This window comes from Wyeomyia smithii, chromosome 1 (genome assembly GCF_029784165.1).
Source record: "Wyeomyia smithii strain HCP4-BCI-WySm-NY-G18 chromosome 1, ASM2978416v1, whole genome shotgun sequence".
Lineage (NCBI taxonomy): Eukaryota > Metazoa > Arthropoda > Insecta > Diptera > Culicidae > Wyeomyia > Wyeomyia smithii.
The window spans coordinates 163267664-163288117 of record NC_073694.1 but is presented as its reverse complement, the minus strand read 5'-3'; the positions used below and the strand labels follow the sequence as shown (position 1 = coordinate 163288117).

The 20454-nt window shown below is 39.7% G+C and overlaps 2 protein-coding genes and 2 non-coding genes across 5 annotated transcripts; 1 reads left to right on the top strand and 3 right to left on the bottom strand.

Moving 5' to 3' along the window:
- Positions 1–63: 63 nt before the first annotated feature.
- Positions 64–12321, bottom strand: LOC129722966 (uncharacterized). The gene is made up of 9 exons (XM_055676861.1): positions 12212–12321; positions 5583–5739; positions 3904–4152; positions 3731–3852; positions 3104–3536; positions 2671–3038; positions 828–2526; positions 670–773; positions 64–613 (listed from the first exon to the last, which is right to left on the bottom strand). The coding sequence occupies exons 3-9, from the start codon at positions 3979–3981 to the stop codon at positions 154–156; spliced, it is 3264 nt and encodes a 1087-aa protein (XP_055532836.1). The 5' UTR covers positions 3982–4152; positions 5583–5739; positions 12212–12321; the 3' UTR covers positions 64–153.
- On the top strand, positions 5789–5862 carry Trnai-aau (transfer RNA isoleucine (anticodon AAU)). Its single transcript has one exon. It is a non-coding gene; the product is annotated as a tRNA-Ile (tRNA).
- On the bottom strand, positions 12089–12162 carry Trnai-aau (transfer RNA isoleucine (anticodon AAU)). The gene has a single exon. It is a non-coding gene; the product is annotated as a tRNA-Ile (tRNA).
- A 269-nt stretch (positions 12322–12590) lies between the features above and the next one.
- Positions 12591–20453, bottom strand: LOC129722973 (gustatory and odorant receptor 22-like). 2 transcript variants are annotated; one of them, XM_055676880.1, is made up of 2 exons: positions 19132–20453; positions 12591–12691 (listed from the first exon to the last, which is right to left on the bottom strand). In XM_055676880.1, exons 1-2 carry the CDS (start codon positions 20371–20373, stop codon positions 12644–12646), a joined length of 1290 nt encoding a protein of 429 aa, XP_055532855.1. In that variant the 5' UTR covers positions 20374–20453; the 3' UTR covers positions 12591–12643. The 2 variants fall into 2 exon arrangements, with proteins under 2 accessions (XP_055532855.1, XP_055532846.1); XM_055676871.1 differs by lacking the exon at positions 12591–12691 and adding an exon at positions 18664–19074.
- Position 20454: the final 1 nt, after the last annotated feature.

Genomic DNA, 20454 nt, shown 5'->3' with positions numbered 1-20454 from the left:
CTGGATGATGATGACATGCAGATAAGTTTCTCATAAACAATTCATGTAACTTTGTATTCCTTTATTTGCCTTTAAAGTTTTAATAGCATGATTTGAAGAGCCAGAAAAATCAATTCTCAAAAGAAGGATTATTATTGCACACTAGATTCACTCTCAAATCGTAATCGTATCAGATATCGTGGAAACGTTATCTCCGCCCATGTTGTGCTCATCCTGGAAGCGTGCATATCGTACCGGTAGCGACTGGCTGCGTACTCGGGCGGCCATCCCTTGCAGTTCTTCGGTCAGAGTGGTCGTCCGACGGCGCCGCTTGTACAGAATTATCGCCGTCACCGTTAGTAGTGCACAAAGCGCCAAAGCTGCCACGATCGAATAACCCAGTGGGTTAGCTGCAGTGCTTATACGAGTGCGACTAGTTTTGTTTGTTTCAAGATTAATAACTTCATCTACAGTAGAGTTGGTAGCGAGCATTGTAGTTTGAGGCCTTTCCACAACCGGAATAGATGTGGCAGCAAGTCCAAATGGAGTTTCTACCGCTGAAATTGTTGACAGTGATGAGAATGTCAGCATATCCGTATCAGTGGTGGTTTCTGTAGAATCAGCAGTAATCACCCTGTTTAGAAAAAAATACAGTTAGTGTAAATGTCAGTGAAGAAGTGAAGCTTATACCTCAAATAACTGAGCCTTGTACAGTTACAGATCAGATAAGTGGGTTTGAAGGAACTTTCGCAGAACTCGTCAGTCCAGGTGGTGAGGTCAAACCACAGTTGGCACTAAAAAGCAAATTTCAAATAACCCGCTAGTATTAGAAACACATTTTATCATACCCTGTATTGCTTTGCTGAATTCGCCGTAGTCATAATGGTGATATTCCAAGAATAGTGCCCTTCTGGCCATACAGCCAACACCCCCAAATTGTTTTTATCAACGACAGTTAGAAACAGTTGAAAATGAGTCTGTTCCGGGGAGGGGTCAATCGCGGACAGTAAATCTTTATGGAAAGCGACAGTACCCAAACACAGGTAGGATAAGCTGTCTCCTTGTAGGTCCAGCGCAGCGGCTTCAATGCCACTTATTGTTGCACGCTGTGGTAATTGCGCATTATGAGGAATCCGGATGGATCCTCTTAGAGCGTTCCTCAACGTAGGCTTTAATCTTACAGTTTCCAGAGTAAACCAGTCATCCGAATAACCGGTCTGTTGATTGTCACAGTGCCGATGAGCAACTTCCGGAATGTAGCTTAGCAGCTGAGCCTTTGCTATGTTCTTGCTTTGTGTGGTTCCATTTGGGGAATCAATCAAACTTTCGTACAGTTTAATTTTGGTAGTGCTAGTGTCGATCCCGTTAGTGATTGGCTTGGGCTCTGGTGATCTGATTTTACGTATCGAAGTTTTTTCCACATGATCGATTAGTTCCAGGAGCTGACTAAGGAGATGATCGTTACTTCCATGCTTAAGATCGATAAGAACCTTCACTTGCTGGGCAATTTGCAGAACATTTTCTTCGGTTATCGGAGGCGATTGCTTCAGGAATGCAGTTTGGATTTTGGGAATCTCAACTTCGAGTGTGGTTCTGATTTGCTCAAATATAAGGTCGTAGAATCCAGACTGCTGATTTTTTAATGTTAATAGCGTTTCAAATGCTACTTTACAAGCTTCGTAATAGTTGGCTCTATTGAAGCTATGCCGCACGGAATCTACCATGAACTGCAGCTTTCGCTGTTCTAGAAATGGGTTAAATTGAACGCTTACGGAGGGACCACTAACCCGAGAGCAAGCTGCTCTAGAATCGCAGACTATATAATAGGTTGATATTTTTTCGCTGGAAAAAGGCAGTTGAGTTTCCGTAGACATTACCTCATAATAGTTAGCGATGTTGATAGAATTTTCCGCCGTTTCATACCAGTAAGAATACCTCAGGGGATGATCGGTCTCAATGTCTCTGGCGACTCCCACCGACAAGGTGAACATGGTTTCCAGGGCCGTTCCATTTTCCAAAGGTGTGATTACCAACAGCATACCCTTGGGTGGTCCATTGGTTTCTAATATCATATCCCAATAACTTGTTACCATCTTTCTCGGATTCCCGGTATTGAAGCTATCATTTATTGGCTCTGGACAGTTGGTAACCAAACTCATTTTATATGAAACATCCGGTTCTAGAAGAGTTTGATTCGAGGATATCGCTGAGGCCGGAATGGTTAGTCTAACTTCACGCTCGATCGTGTCGTTTCCGTAATCTACAAGCTCAGAGAGAAAGTTTTCGTCTATGCCATTGATAAAAATTCCCCCTAAAGATTGTACGCTGGACGGATCAAAGTATGCATAACCGGTCTCTTTTCTGACAGTCCAGTTACAGGCACACTTCGGGACGAGACCTCTGACGTCTGCAACGAATTCATATTGTTGCCCAGGAACAAGGTACGTTGGTGGTAGTTTCTGAAGTGTTACACTGATAGTGGACTTGCCGCTTACTGTTATGTATGATGAAAAGCTGATGTTACTAGTTGATGCGGTTAGTTTATAGCTGAAAGTAAAGGTAATAATCAGTTAATTCGCCAAACTTTGTTTCATCGCGCTCAAAAATTTGAATCCCACTATTTTTGTGGTATTCGATGTCAACAATGAACTGAAGACGTAAAAACGTAGTAATGCATCATTATCAACAAACCTGTCGTCCTTTAGAAAAGAAACCGCTACCGAATTGGTAGAAGCAATCAAATCATCGGAACAACTTCGATCTCCTGTCGAGTCCTCACAACTCCAGCTGATGTCGGTACCTGCGGCTTTATTGAAGCCGACTTCAATCAACACAGGCTGCGCGAACACGGCCGTTGAGTTTATCGGATAGAGAACCAGTCGGGGAGCTCGATTCAAAACGGTAAGTTTTATTCCGGCCTTCGCTAGCTGACCGCCATCCTGTTCTGAACTGAAAACGGTAGCCGTGATGCTATAATCGGTATACGGTTGTAACACACCGGTAGGAATTTCCAGCAAATTGGACTGACTCACGACAAGTTCCGAAACTGTCCAATTGAGCTAAAACAAAATTTACTACCATGAGTACCAACAACAGTGTTCAGTTTGAAGTGAAAAATGCATACTTTGTAGTCATTTCGAGCCTCGCAGAAAATGACCTTCGCCGTCACTAGGTATGGTACGTCCGGATAGGTGACCTCTGAGCCAAGCAAAATCAACGAAATGTCATTACTGGCTGACGAACCGTTTTGATCTACGGCGGTTCCTGTATGCTTGCCTCGATAGGTGACGTTAAAGTTCTGGGACTGACTGAGTATCCCTGCTTCATCTTCACCGACGATTTTAAACGTGTAGATTACCTTGGGCACTAAGTCATTGTTGGCGATTGCTATTTGGTTACTTTCGGAAATCTGCTCATGGCTGCTTTCGAGCCGCCGTTCGAGCTGTCGAATACTGCGCCATAATAGCAGCGTGTGTCGTTGACTGACAAAACCGTTCAGCAGAGTGTAATGTATGGTCACACGATAGCGCAGCCGTTGGCCACCCGTCGTTTGGAGGCTAACCGGAGCGTGAGAAAAGTGTGGTTTGTCAGTAAACTGACCGGACTAGAACATAAGCTGTGAGGTGTGTGCGTGCGCTCAACCCATTGTCCAAATGTGAATAAATGATTATAAGTTAAAAATCGATAACTTATTCATGTGGTGTACAGTGCAGTTGATAGGTACATTTTTTTTAGTTTCTTTCTGAATTACCCGATAGTTATTTGGTGATTACTCGGAATCGAAGTAGCAGTCGTGTTTGCGTGTAGTACCTCTGATTGGGAATTTTCACAGATAAATTTCGGTGCTAGAATACGAAAAGTTGGATCCGATTGCTGAAATTTCAATTGTTAACGTTCAATCCGTTCCAAAACTACACAACTTACAGAAAATGTCTCCTGGATGTAGACGGGTCCTAGCAACAGTATAGCAGCAACTCCGAAACTTGCCAAAAGTTTTCGCATTGTTTTGAGTGCCCATGAATTGTATGGAATATTGATTTTCCAAATAGTAACGCGAACCACGCGTTATTAGCTTCCGTATGAAGTAATGTCTGGAAAAGGACTGCATCGGCAAGGCGTTGCTGGTATTTTTCTCTATAATTATTCACGTACACGCAGACAGTGTCGCGACACCTGTTGGAGCGGTTAAAATTGTATTTATTACAAATGCTAATAAATATCACCTAAGCTCTTTTTAAAATGAAAATTTTGGTTACTGAAAGGGTAATAAATTATACCTAAAGTAGCAGTAATAAAAAGATTACGGTGTGACTTTATTGGTCAGGCTGGCACCGGAAGTCCACTCCGGGACGCGATCCCACTACTGCTTACCGCGGAGACTTTTAGCTGCTGGTTTTCACCCCTCGCCCGGTTCATCTCTCTTTAGCCAACCTGAATGCATCGGGCTCCCCCATTGCACCCATATTGACGGTCAGCTTAGTGCGGACGTCCCCCGTCAACATGGACTTACCCGGCACACAGTGGACCCCAACCTCAAATCAGTCCGTAACCCGACCCGTGAGTAGCCACGTTACAGGAGTTGCCAAGTTCCCAGTCGAAAACGAAGACAAAAATAGCCCTACAGAGGTTCTTTCGTTTATTGTTCATCTAAATATGTGTCTATTAATAGCCAGGCATAAAATAACGGCAATGTGCGTGTTGGTGGCAGAGATGCCAGATATACAGATAAATTTATAAGTTCTGATATCCACACTAATAATTGTCGGTTTTATAATTTTAGTATTATTTTTTATATATTTACGAGCTATATAGATAACTGGAGTTATTTAGTTTTATTTTTACTTACTCTCACATGTATTCTCACAGAAAGTAGCCGAATAGACGTTATTTGGCTACTTTATATGATAATATGTACTGAAAGGAGCAATGAGCTGCCAAAAGAGTAAGTAACATGTTGAATTTCACTACTAGTCTGCTGCTTTGTTAATCATTTGAAAGTGCTTTGATCTTTATAAAACGTGACAATAAAAGCGTGAAAATATGCCATAAATCTGTTCTTTTCTTCAATTTTTAAAACAGTTAGAACAGTTAGTTCGTACAGCAATTTGACGAAAACCGTTAAACCTTATGGATTATCATCCGTTTATGGCTCTTGTTTATCAGAGTATCTCTCCCTTTTTTTTCAAATCGGCAATGCCTAAGGAGGAATGCCCTCCACTATGGATTTCGAAATCTCCATAGGTAAAGCAACATTTATTTCTGAACGATTTTCGCTATTTTCGAGTACGTGAAATACTGCCAGTATTGCTTTAAGCTCAAAAGGAGCTGTCATTGTCATTTGTCCTTCGGCTCATCCAACCCGCAAAGTCGAAAAAAATACGAAAAACGAAACATAACGCCCCCCAGCGATCATTTAGTTTTGTTCGAGTTACTCAAAACGAATTGTGCAATGTCACCCCTGGCATCCCTGGAGTCAAATATGTGCGGAGTTCATTCTAATTTCATTTAATTTGAATTATAATCAATTTATTTATACTCTCATAACACATAACGTCGGTTACTCTTTTGAGAATAATTATGGGATTGTGTGCCACAATACTGACCTTTAAATTTTCCTGAACGAATGAAAATCGAGCTTTGGAAAGCATTATAAGTTAGAGTTGTAAGACATGTTTCTTGCTATACTTTACTGCGTTTCGAATACAAATATTTTTTAACCTAATTCATGTAGGCATGGTGTTCATTCACAGTTATATCAATCTTTAAACACCAGCTATGTAATATACTTTTTACAAACACTAACACATGAGGCTCCATAGCTCAGTTGGTTAGAGCGTCGTGCTAATAACGCGAAGGTCGTGAGTTCGATCCTCTCTGGAGCCAAGCTCTTTTTTTATGCCTTATTAAACTACAGGGGGTGACAAAATGATGGAAACAGGCAAAATTTTGACAACATTTAAACAGTCAGAACTTAAAGAAAAATGGATCAATTTTGATGAAACCGACTTTATTATACTGGAAAACTATTCAAGTCTCTAAAAATTATTAGGGAATTGGCGGCGCCAACGGACACCGAAAATGTTCCGGATTTTAGGAGTGTGTGCAACGTTGCAACGTGTATAACTTTTTCTGACATCTTATTTCTTTTGGGTTTGTATGTTTCCAATAAACTAGAATTCATTTCGAGTTCATTGGTACCCAAAGGTTTTTTTTTTTTTAAACTCTAATATTTATTTAGGCCCAACCGCGAAGCATAACGGGGCCGAATATCTTTTGGAGTAGGGAAAAGCCAGCTTGAGTAGAGCCTGTATCCCGACTGCTCCTCCTCAAACAGGCATAAAAACCCTCTCATCTTTTCTCTTTCAAAAATACAATTTAAAAATACATGTCATTTAAGCCTACGACTAACATTAACATCAAAGTTTTTCTATTTATAACTAAATACTAATCCATACTACTATTCGTTGAGGGTGATGGTTCCTTATCTCTTTGAAATCAAAACTTATATCTAAGTTCGGTGGATCATGTCTCTCAAAAAGGAGCGATGATTCATGTTTCTATAAAAAAGATGAACGAAAGAAAGAAGAAAAAAAAACAGAATTAGTGTGAAATTTTTTAAGATTGTTGTGTTGGGAGAAATTAGGAGAGAAAGCATAGAGATAATCAAATTCGATACTTGATATCTCTTAAAAAGTCGTAAATGGGTATTACAAGCGCGGGGTTGCGGCTAGCAAGCACTTCCCGTACTTGCATTGTAAACGTCACTTTCTGTTTCCGGAGAGAATCTATAAGCTTGGCCCTTGCTCTGTGGTACTTAGGGCATACGAACTATGTGGTCAATATCTTCGTACCCTCCACATTCGCACAGATTACTATCGACTAAGTTTATTCGATAGAGGTGTGCGTTTGCAACATAGTGATTGGACATTAGGCGCGAAATAACTCGAATGAAATCACGAGTTAAATCTAACCCTTTAAACCAAGCTTTTGTAGACACTTTGGGCGAGATCGAGTGCATCCATCGCCCAAGGTCGTCTTTATCCCACTTTTCCTGCCAGTTTTCCAGAGCCAGTTGTCGGGGCAGATGAAAATACTCGGTATAGGTGATCGGTCTATCAAATATCTCTCCTTCTATGGCACCCCTTTTTGCTAATAAATCAGCTTCTTCATTGCCTGGGATTGAGCAATGAGAGGGGACCCACACAAAGCAGATAATGAAAGACCGATCAACCAGCACTTCTAATATCCGTCTAATTTCCGGAAGGAAATAGGACGGGTGCTTGACCGGTTTAATCGATCGGAGAGCTTCGATAGAACTGAGGCTGTCCGAGAAGATGAAGTAATTGTCTGGTGTCTTGAGCTCGATAATTCGCAGCGAATTGTGTATGGCAGCTAATTCAGCTACGTATATGGAGCAGGGCTGTGCCAGTTTGCGAGATATGCGATGATCTGTGTTGAAAACGCCATATCCGGATTGTCCATCCATCACAGATCCGTCCGTGAAAAAGGAATTCTGTTTTGGGAGGTGGCCAAATTTTGCCGAAAATATTGATGGCACAACTGTTGGTTTGAGGTGATCGGGAATTCCATGTACCCAAAGGTTGAAAATCCATCGTGGAACCATCGAGATATGAATTAATTAAGTATGTTTTTCGCAGTTTTTTTATTGTTGGGTACATAGTACACGAAAAAGCTTTGATTAGATTTTTTTTTTTCTTCAAGAGTTTCCACTGTGGTTTGTTCTGAAGAGTTTTAGGTAACTAATTTGTCTATCAAAAAACCTTCTTTTCAAAAAAAAATCTGAAACAACCGATATTTTTAAAATCACTTATTGTTTTGTTTAAATTATATTTTTGTAGTGTAGAATCTAAAATTCAATTTTTTAATATTTTCTAAATAAATGTTTAGGTAATTTTCTAAAAGTCATCCATTGACAATCATTTTCTATATCTCGTCATTATTTAGAAAAAGGTTTAAATACTTCAAACCTTTCAAATGTTCTTCCAGATGAATTTTCAAAAAAAGTTTGCAAAGTTGCTTAGTTTTATAAGGCCTACACACCCACAAGTTTCACTGCGTTCTTCTCCCAAGGATAATTGTACCCAACAAGAGAAATAACTGCCAAAAACAACACCCATATTTAATTAATTCATATTTCGATGGGTCTACAACAGATTTTCAACCTTTGAGTGCCAATGAACTCGGAATAAATTTTAGTTTATTGGAATCATATAAACTTAGAAGAAACAATACAGATACACAGAACAGGGCTAAAAACGGAACATTTTTTTCATAGAATTTTTTGTTTTTTATCATTTTGAACATTGGTAAACAACATTTAAATATTAGTTGAACATTACATTCACCTTAAAGTGTCTTTAATTTTGTCTCACGAGTGAAAATGCAACTGATCACTTAAGGCGCAACGAAGGATTAGTCCCATATATTCTTTTTCTTGTTTTGTTGCTGAAGAGTCATTGGGTATTATTGATTTAAGTTTGATAGAGGTAACTTTGTGAAAAAAGTATTGTTATTATTTAGTTTCTTCAGGTAATTTATAACCAAATGCATTTAACCGAATATTCCACGGAACAGCGTTCAAAATATGTAGAAAGAAAACAACGTGGAAAAACAGTGCTTTTTTTTCTTGTAGCATTTCTATCATCACAAAATTAAAATCGCTCAAAAAGCCATCATTGATAATTTGTTATAAAAATTTGAGAAAAGCTAGTCGATTATCTTTATATTAAGAAATATTATTCACAAAACAAAATGTGAAGAAAAAATGTTTGTATTTGCTTGAAGATACGCTCCATTTCGCATCAATGTTTTTTATTCGGAGTTGTGGAAATTTGGTTGTAACAAATATTTTATAGCTTACTTTTTCAATGAGAAATATTTCGAAAAACAGTACTTTCTTTGTCTTGTTCTACATTTTGTTGAATAAATTATGTTTCTAAAGTTGTAGACAAAACTTTCATTATTCATATTTACAAGAAGAAAATATGGGGATTATCTTTTATTCACAAAAAATTGCATGCGTTTTTTAAAACATTTTCTCCTTAAGAGCGTGAATTTATTGTCTAAAAAACTAGTGTCAAAAAAAATCTGAGATGACCTTATTTTTCAAATCATTTTTCGGTTTTAAAATAATTTTCTCAGTGTACGGTTTTAAATTTCGTTTATTTGATGCTTTAAATGAACGTTCAGACAATTCTTTAGAAGTCATCCATTGACAACTATTCTCAATCTTTCGTCATTATTCAGATATATCTATATGGAAAAGAGGTTCAAACCTTTTCAAATGATAGTCTGGATGAATTTTCAATAAAAAAAGCATGCTAAGTTTTCTAGTGTAGTAAGACCCACACACTCACAAATGTTCATTAAATTCTTAGATAACCTTGCACGCCTCTCAGTCGATTAGTCAAAAATGTGTCATATATTGTATGTATTTACACTAGTAGAGGACTATAAGGATTAGGATTAGGACTATAAGGATTAGTTTTGAGCCACCAATCAGTAAAAGATTAGAAAGAATTAGAAAAAAATAGTGTTGTCAAAAACGGAACCAAAAGTTGCCAAAATCGGAATGTGCCAAAAACGGAACTTACCTGTATGTCAGAAAAAGTTCACGCGTTGCAAAAATGCACATTTTGATACACACTTCTAAAATCCGGAACAATTCCGATGTCCATTGGTCACGTCAAGTTCTCAAGTACTACTAGGAAACCGGGATAATTTTTCAGTAAAATGAAACCGGTTTCATCAAAATTGATTAATTTTTTGTGAATTTTTGGCTATTTATAAATTCAAAAAATTTGGCCTGTCTCAATCATTTTGTCTACCCCCAGTACATCCTTCTTCAAAGGTACAGGGGTACAGTTTCAAGCACGCTGTTACAAAAATGCTTCAATTTTTATCAGTTTTTCCAACATATAAGCTATATCGTACATATTACAAAAAACTCATAAAATTGGTGCAAACTTTCGAAATTTTTATTAAATTGAATTGTGCGTATTGAAGACAACTCTTACTCCTATATTTGCGAGTACTTTTGCAATAACATGATACCCTTTTAAACTAGAGCAGGTATTAGACGGAGCAAATGTTTGCTATTTTTGGTACCGTTTATATTTTGAGCAAATAAAGTTCGTACCAAAAATAGCAAATATTTGCTTTGTCTAATGCCTGCTTAAGTAGAGCAAATGTTTTCAAAGATATAGAGGAATCAAATATTGTTTTCATAAAAACAAATTGAAACAAAATATCAAATTAAAATTATACATATCAACACAACGAAGCAAAGCTTATAAAACTGTATTGTTTGGCGGATAAATTTAGATCGGGTATTATTTTTTTCTTTGGAAAAATGGAAGAAAAAAGCAGATTTTTCAGATGGTGAACGAACGCCTTGTTTACTCAACTTTAGGTAGTTTCCCAGTACATCATAGTACTTAAATTTCTACTTCAGCTTAATTTTGGTTGTTTTTGGCGTTTAGACGAATCTTAGCAAGTTTCTATATGTAGGTAACGCTCAGGAAATATGTTTTTAAGTATTTTTATGATACTCAGAGTTTTTTTCTCTGTGACTGATGTCTGTAAGAAATTTCGGAATTTTCGTTTAACCTATTTACAGACACTTTTTGTTCTAAATACCCGGGCATATTTTCTAGTTTTTGATTGTTAGTATCCGATGAATCTTTGTTTTTGTTTAACCGTTATGAATTCGGCAGTTTTTATATCCGTAAGTGTTCGGTAGGGTACCCGGGTACCCAACAAAATGAAATGCTTCTAACTTTTTCAGTTCTTGACCGATTTTGAATTGTAAAATTTGTCTCTTTTAGTATACGGAACCTCGGGAGTCGTATGTCACCTTATGGTTCTCAGTAATATGGATCTTCGGGACCAGGTTCAAGGTCCAAGGCAAATTTGACAAACGGCAATAAAACCAAATAATAAATATATTGATACCAAAATTCATGAAATCACCCCAGGAGTTGACTTTAATCCATTCTGAGTCCATCTGCCGAGTTGTGCTTTTGTCCTTGAACTGACCGCTCTTAAGCAGGCTCCAGTGCGGTCCTGTATAAAATTGATCGAAAATTCCGTGTAAATTTTCAAAGAGAATTGCGTTATAAATCACTTGTATACTAGCGTCGCCTGGTGACCTTATCGCTACAATACATTTTTTTCGCTGGTGTATGAGGCTGGCGACACTAGTAGCGCTATCTGGTTACGAATTGCTAGTACAAAAATCTTTACACAAGTTTAGACTCAGCTTGGACGTCTTTCTGCGGTTTATCTATGAATTTATATCTACCAGGTACAGTAACAAGTTAATACGATAAAATAATAATAATTCAGACTCCGATCATTCAAAAAATATATTTATTATTGTCTGTTTTGCAGGGTGTCGAGAACCTGGAAAAACCCGGAAAATCAGGGAATGTCAGGGAGTTTATCTTTCGATCAGGGATATCATGGAATAAAAGGGAGAATTGAAAAACATTCAAGGAAAACTTTTACCCGAAACGCGATTATTTTTTAAACGACTCTCTAGGGCAAAAACTGAATTTTCAGTGTAAAAGGCAAATTCGCGACCTCTACGGTTCGGTTTCATATCCGATTCAATACTTTTTTCGCTGGGATTTTAGAGTTGCGTTAATCTACGTTGCATTTTTTTGCGCCGAATGCTGAGAAATATCATGGAAATTAATGTTTTAATTCAGGGAAGATCAGGTGGTTTCGAAAACTTCTTCGTAAATTTCAAAATCCGCGTAAAAAACTTCATTTGCTTAAGGTTTTTAATCATTTCTGCTAAATACTTTCGAAAAAGATTCAATAGCAGAGTTATTTCCACCTGCGAATCGAGTTGAAAATTTAGAAAAAAATATAAAAAGGGTAAGCTAAATCAGAGAATATTCAGTAATTGGATTACACGAACTCATCCGTCACTCTAAATAAACGATTTGAAAGTGAAAAACCATTAAAAACATGTCGGGTGGAAATTACTTTTGTGGGAAATCCGGGTAAAAAAACCGCGTAAAGAAAAAAGACTTTTTTAGTGTATTCGCGTAAAGCTGATTATGTCCGTAAAAAAGAAACATGGCTCCAGATAGGATCGAACTCACGACCTTCGCGTTATTAGCACGACGCTCTAACCAACTGAGCTATGGAGCCATTAGTAACTAACCCAGAGATCAGTTTCTCTGACAAATCAACTTTTTACCTTTTACAGAAAAATTATTTTCGGTAGATGCTTATTACCAGGCGATCATGATTTTCAAGGAGCACTATCAATGTTATTCTTCTGAGCTTCTTTGCGCTTTTTCTTTTTTCGTGAACATTTTTTTTTTTTTTTTAAACTCTAATATTTATTTAGGCCCAACCGCAAAGCATAACGGGGCCGAATATCTTTTGGAGTAGGGAAAAGCCAGCTTGAGTAGAGCCTGTATCCCGACTGCTCCTCCTCAAACAGGCATAAAAACCCTCTCATCTTTTCTCTCTTATAAATACAATTTAAAAATACATATCATTTAGACCTACGGCTAACAATAACAATAATAAATAAAGTTCTTCTCTGTATGAGTAAATATCAATTCTTAATACTATTCGTTAAGGTGTGATGGTTCCTTATATCTTTAGAAATCAAAACTTATATCTATGTTTGGTGGATCATGTCTCTCAGAAAGCGATGATTCTTGTGTCTCTAAAAAGATCAATAAAAGAAAAAAAAAAGGAACAGAATTAGTGTGAAACTTTTTGATGGAGGTTGTGTTGGAAAAATAATAAGAAGAAGCAAGGAGATAATCAAATTCGATACTTGATATCTCTTAAAAAGTCATAAATAGGTATTACAAGCGCTGGGTTGCGGCTAGCAAGCGCATCCCGTACTTGCATTGTAAATGTCACTTTCTGTTTTCGGAGAGAATCAATAAGCTTGGTCCTTGCTCTGTGGTACTTAGGGCATACGAAGACTATATGATCTATATCTTCGTACCCTCCACATTCGCACAGATTACTATCGACTAAGTTTATTCGATAAAGGTGTGCGTTTGCAACATAGTGATTGGACATTAGGCGCGAAATAACTCGAATGAAATCTCGAGTTAAATCTAACCCTTTGAACCAAGCTTTTGTAGACACTTTGGGCGAAATCGAGTGCATCCATCGCCCAAGATCGTCTTTATCCCATTTTTCCTGCCAGTTTGCCAGGGCCAGTTGTCGAGGCAGGTGAAAATACTCGGTATAGATGATCGGTCTATCAAATATATCTCCTTCTATGGCACCCCTTTTCGCTAATAAATCAGCTTCTTCATTGCCTGGGATTGAGCAATGAGAGGGGACCCACACAAAGCAGATAATGAAAGACCGATCAACCAGCACTTCTAATATCCGTCTAATTTCCGGAAGGAAATAGGACGGGTGCTTGACCGGTTTAATCGATCGGAGAGCTTCGATAGAACTGAGGCTGTCCGAGAAGATGAAGTAATTGTCTGGTGTCTTGAGCTCGATAATTCGCAGCGAATTGTGTATGGCAGCTAATTCAGCTACGTATATGGAGCAGGGCTGTGCCAGTTTGCGAGATATGCGATGATCTGTGTTGAAAACGCCATATCCGGATTGTCCATCCATCACAGATCCGTCCGTGAAAAAGGAATTCTGTTTTGGGAGGTGGCCAAATTTTGCCGAAAATATTGATGGCACAACTGTTGGTTTGAGGTGATCGGGAATTCCATGGATTTCTTGTTTCATCGTCAAATCAAATACAACAGAAGAATTGTTGAGCGATGTTGAAATCTCACGGGATGGAGCAACAACCGAAGGGTTTATCTCCATGGTCATGAACCGCTGGTATACTGACATACAGGGTTTCTGAACAACTTCCAAACATTTCTCATAGTTCGCAATAAGCATTGGATTTGCTATTTCCGATCTAATGAGGAAACGAAAAGCCAACTCAAACAGCCTCTCTTTGAGAGGTAGTATTCCAGCTATGACCTCTAGGGACATGGTATGTGTCGACTGCATGCAGCCTAGAGCGATACGCAAACAACGGTATTGTATCCTCTCGAGTTTCAGCATGTGTGAAGCTGCGACACCTCTGAAGCATATGCTGCCGTATTCTATTACGGGCAGAATCGTGGTTTGATAGAGTCGTATCAAATCCTCTGGATGGGCTCCCCATGATGTTCCTGTTACCATTCGAAGGAAATTGATCCTTGGTTGGCATCTTTGCTTCAGGTAATTGACATGTTTTTCCCATGTGCACTTAGAGTCATACCATACTCCGAGATATTTGAAGCTAGGTGACTGAGTGATGGGTCTTCCGGACAGAACTAGCTCAAAACGAGGTGGTGGTCGCTTTTTTGAAAAGACTGCCATCTCCGTTTTTTCAAGCGAGAACTCGATTCCAAGACAACTGGCCCAACCGGTCAGATTGTCGAGCGTGTTTTGCAGGCTGTTCTTCATGTCTGCGGCTAGAGACGCCGTGGCTGAAACTACACAGTCGTCAGCTAACTGGCGCATCGTGCAGCCGTCCGTCAAGCATGTGTCGATGTCACTGATGTAGAAGTTGTACAACAGCGGACTCAGACAAGAGCCTTGGGGGAGACCCATGTAGCTTGTTCGTGTTATTGTTGAAGAACCGTGGTTGAAAAGTAAATGCTTTTCAGACAGCAGGTTGACCAAAAAATTTGTCAATATAGGGGAGAATCCTCTTTGATGCAGTTTCTCGGAGAGAATTTCGATTGAAACTGAATCAAATGCGCCTGTGATATCCAGGAAAACCGAGGTCATTTGTTGTTTGCTACCAAGAGCCATTTCCGCTTCTGTGGCTAGCAATGCCAGGCAATCGTTAGAGCCCTTGCCCCTACGAAAGCCGAACTGGGTCTCTGATAGTTGGTTAGTTGACTCTGCCCAGTTGTCAAGTCTACGAAGGATCATTTTTTCAAGCAATTTGCGTATGCATGAGAGCATCGCAATCGGCCTATACGAGCGGTGATCTGCGGCAGGTTTATCTGGCTTTTTGATTGCGATAATCTTAACCTGTCTCCAAGCTTTCGGGATCATATTGTTCCTGATAAGCTTATTAAACAGTTTAAGAAATCGTATCTTGGCCGAGTCCGGCAGGTTTTTCATCAAATTAAATTTGATCCTGTCCGGTCCTGGAGCCTTGTTCTTGCAAGACGCGAGGGCAATTGAAAACTCCAACATGGTAAATTCTGGTTCTTCAAAAGCCGTTGTATCGCTGAATTTTTGCTGTGATGGGACAGCGTCTGGGCATACCTTTTTTGCGAAATCATAGATCCAACGTTCAGAGTATTCATTTGCCTCATTACTGTCGGACCTATTGCGCATTTTTCGAGCCGTATTCCAGAGATAGCTCATAGAAGCATCTCTGGGTAACGTGCTTATGAAACTTTGCCAGTATGATCTTTTTTTTAGTTTGTGCAGTTTAGCCTGTTCTAGTTCCAGCTCTCTAAACTGATCAAAAAGTTGAATGGAATGATCATTCCTGAATGCTAGGTATGCTCTTTTCAGAGTTTTTTTCATCTCGGTGCATTCTTTGTCCCACCATTGTTTGTTAGGACGAATTTTCAACTTGTTCTCAGGGGCGGGCCTCGTCTGAGATTGCAACGCGCTATCTAAAACTAATGTCGCAAGGAAGTTGTATTCGTCTGATGGAGAAAGCTCGTCGGTTGTTTCGAGCTCCTGGGATATCATGTTCGAGAATTTTTCCCAATCAATATTCCGGGTGAGATCATACTCTACTTCGACTGTGGTAACAGACTGGAGTCTGCTCATAATCGAAATACTTATTGGCAAATGATCACTACCATGGGGATCTTGAATAATCTCCCATTTACAATCCAAAGCTATTGAGGAGGAACACATAGATAAATCTAAAGTGCTCTCTCGTACTGGAGGCCTTGCTATTCTTGTAGCTAACCCAGGTATGTTCAATAGGGTCATATCGAACTCGTCTAGTAAGCTTTCAATAAGAATAGCCCGGTTATCATCTCCAGGTGCTCCCCACGCTATACCGTGAGAATTGAAATCTCCCAGGATAAGGCGTGGAGTCGGCAGCAGTTCCGTTATTTGTGTTAGCTGCAACCGGTTTATAATAGCTCTAGGTGGAATGTAGACTGATGCGACCGTAAGGCTCTCACCAGCAACTGTTATATGGCAAGCAACAATTTCTATGCCATCAATTGCTGGGAGAGGAATTCGGAAGAATGGGTAGCATTTTTTTATACCAAGGAGCACTCCGCCATAAGAGTTTCCTCGGTCTAAACGGATGATATTGAAGTCTTGAACGGCTAGTGTCGTATCAGTTGATAACCATGTTTCAGATAGCGCGAAAATATCGCATTTGCTATCGTGAAGCAGGAGTTTAAAATTATCTAATTTGGGGATCAAGCTTCTACAGTTCCATTGTATGATCCTTGTTGTCGATTCGTCACTTCGGCTGTCTGATTTAGACATCGAAGGATACGAACGCGAGGAGGGGCCATTTGGTGCTTAGTTGCTTACCCAACATGCAAATTGTTGGAAGCCAAGCCGAAATCATACTTTTAAGAGCATCGGATAAACCAAAAGTGGTGAATATCCATTCAACGATCATTTTGAATGAAATACGCCCATCAGTAGACGGTATTTCAGACTCCGTTGACAGTTTAGGGGTGGTAACAGATTGTTTCCCTGGAAGTTTAGGAAACTCCTGATCGTAGTTAACTCTGAAACCAGGAGGAGTCGCTTTAGCATTTTGCTTTGGAGCGGAACCTTGCGGAGTATCAGTTGGCGTCTTCTTCTGCTCCTTTCTGGGGAGTTTAGGAGAAGATGCACTTGGCCGTTTTCGCACAGCTCCGGTTGACGGGAGTGGTTGATAATCCTCCTCGTCATCATTCGAATCATCGTTCTCCAAACTGGAGTAACGATTTTCTTCCTGCTGTAGGGCAGTCTTTAGCATCTGTGCGAAAGACTGCTTACTACGTTGTTTTGTCGATTTTTTCAGTGCGTCAAACCGTAGCTTATATTTTTCGCACGTCTCGACTTTGTGTGGGCTACCACCACATAGGGAGCATTTTGCTTCCTGTTCACTACAAGCATGGTTACTCTCCATGATTTCCCCACACTTGCAGCATTTGGTTTTATTGCTGCAGTAGGTTTTCGTGTGCCCTAGCTGCAGACAATTTGTACACGACATGACTTTTGGGATAAAAAGTCGTACCGGTAGTCTGAGCTTGTACAGCTCGAAGAAATCTGGGAGCACTTTCCCTTCGAAGGTGACTCGAAACGAATCGTTCGGAGAGTAGCTACCCGTGTTGTCCTTAGAGTACATTCTCCGGCACTCTAAGACTTTAATTTCTGGGAGGTTTGGGTTTTTGAAACGACCCGCTCCTTCCATAACTTCTTTCTCTGTGAGATCGGGTTCCGTTATGACGCCCTCGATCTCAGTTGCTCGAGCCGGAATATACACCCGGTACTCGATCGTAAAATTTTGATCTTCAACAACTGCATTTGCATGTTGAAGATCAGAAAATGTGGCCTTCAGTTTATCGGCTTTAACTTTATAAACCTCTACCAAGCTGGTATATCTTTTTCGCAGAAGTTTACAGATCTGAACGACCTTTAGGGGTTTGTTTCTGGGCCGGAAGAAAACTACCCAACGAAGTCCAAGTTGGTCTTCCTTATATTTCTTCACCCGAACTGTTACATCATTAGTGGGTGGCACAGGCGAGACAGTTTTGCGCGCTCTTTTTCGTTTTTTTATAACGTCAAAGAAGCCATCTACATCGTTTTTCGGGATGTCAGAGAAATCCATTTCGGATTCTTCACCCCCTGAACTGGCTAAAAGGTCCGGAGGGATAGACAATCCACCCGCCGCCATGGAGCGGCTGTGAACTATCTGTCGTTAAGAGCTATTAGATATATGCAGTTGAATACTTATATTCTTAAATGTAAAGAAAGCGACTATATATAAGAAGAAAAAAATGACTAAGCGAATCCAAAACCGAAATATGTATGTATATATATATATATAGGAAAGGAACAGAGAAAAGAATGGTTGACACTTATCTTTTATATGTAGATGTGAACCAGCACCGGTTACGCTGTCGCTCCAACAGCAAAGCAGCGAAACCGCTTGCTTTTTCCCCTGTGGGGATCCACCACCAATCGAGTTGACCTTCACTGCTGCGAGACGGAATATCCACACTCGGACCGGCACGACACGTATCAGCACACGCGCAACACCACTACAACACTCCTCAGCTGCTAGAGGGGGGAAATTACCACAAACGCTGATCGTAGCGCACTCGTTAGCACCTACAGCGTATCACCACCACAACACTGCACTGCGTCGCGAACGCTAAAATAAAGCGGGAATTTATTACAGTAAAAAGCAGAGCAAACAGAAATCTCGACTTATCTGTTCGGCTGCCGAATAAGCAATGATATTTCGTGAACATTGTTTCTTATTCTAAACATGTAGACTATGGTATAGCATAATGGATCAGAAATACCTAGTAACAGCTAGTACCCAAGATTTTGTAAGTTTGAGAATATAGAAGAAATTTATTTTATGAGTAGAAAAAGAAACTGCGACAACGAATTAGGTTCATTTTATTGACCATTCCAGATTTTAAAAAAATCAGTTGTACAAAAACGTAATGCATGGAATATTTATGAAAAATCTAGACAAAATGAAATAAAAAAATATTCATTTTAGTTTTTTTTTGTTTGAAAACAAAAAAAAAAAAAAAACATTGGGGTATCCATAAATTGAGTGATTAGCAAAAGTCATTGAGGTATATAGAGTTAGTGAGACAACAAGTCTATAAGTTTTGCACTGCCGATAACAACAAGCTTTAGAATATGATTTATATAAGATTGCATTAATTAGATCAATAATATATTCACACAATTATACGAGTGAAAATATTTTACATAAACAATTTTTTGCACAAACTAATTCGCTTCGTGAAGAAATTTGATGGTCTGCAACAGTTCCGGCGACATCTGTTGGGAAATCAGTGACAGTTTAAACTGCAGCAAAACAACCAAATAGATGGCGATCGTTCCAATACTCTAGAAGGGGTACGGATTATTGTTGAAACCGATTTCACCATAATTCTCCATACTTACCGCCGTCAGTAGTTCACGATTTACGTCTGCGTAGCCCTTGAGACTCACAATGGCTGGATTCATCTCGATCGCCTGAATAAACAAATCGATTTCTTTCTGGGTTGGTTGATCTACCTTGAGCAGGTTTATTCCTAGCAAAGTGTCCTGTACACCTTGAGCAACTTGCAGAGTGGCGTTATGGGAGCAATCACAGAAAATGAACAGCAGTGTCGAACAGTATAATGCATCGATGATCAATCCGATTTCCTTGAAGGAAAACCCAAATCCATGGTCGATAACTTCCGACAGGGCACCGTATATGGCGACCGTGATGTTAGCAAACATGAAAAGACAGTAGGTCGAATAGGTACGGGCATAAACATTTCCCAGCAATTGAAGAAGTTCACTCAAATTGAGCCAAAGGAAACGATATTGGGAAATCATTGCGGCGGTACACTCGATGGCAACATCCTTCCGGAAACGCTTAGACAAGCTAGAGGATGCTACTAGGATCCCACGGCAGTTGATATACCAGAGTGAGCTGTTCATATTAAGCATCGTTATTATATGATAATAGGCCGACGTGTGCCAAAGTGTGAAGCCTTCCAGAAGAAAGCTCAACGATAGCAAAAATATGATTGCAACAACCAAACAACCAACAGAAAAAATCACAATCAAAAGCTTCAGGTGGGGAAACTCTAGGTTAGTGCCAGTTACGCGATAGTAGCGCACTTGGAACGTCCCCCACCCAGTTTTGTACACAGCAACATGTTTTGCGACGCCCCAGCCCACAAATGGAATCCAGAAGTGGGGCACCAGGAATAAAACGAACACAATTCCGTAGATGTACTCATCGAACTTTTTCGTGTTCTGCAATATCTTAATCCGTTCGTAACCCACAATCAGCACAACAATCGTGCTGACGACGTAGAAGCAATAGGCATATATCGAAGCCCAAGATTTCCAGTTGAAGGTAATTCGTCCGGGGGAAGAGCGCAGAATCGGCATAACGGCTAGCGCCCGGAACAGCACCAAAAGCAGCTTATGGTCTCTGTAGAATTGATCGTGTGTTTCGCAAGTATCCCCATCCGCGGAATTGAGCTGAGCGCGAATAGCCCGTTCTTTTGCACGTTGAATCAACTCCGGATCCATGGTTCCATTCATCATCCGCTCATCCTTGCTAGCATCCCAGATGGATCCCATGTCATTACGAAGCAACGCATAACCGAGCGATTCATCGAAGTCACTTTCCTTGATCACCATTTTCGCTTGCTAAAAATCAACTCTGACTGAACCGTTTTAATTTCTGACATTCGTTTTATAGTAAGTGAAGAACACGAACAG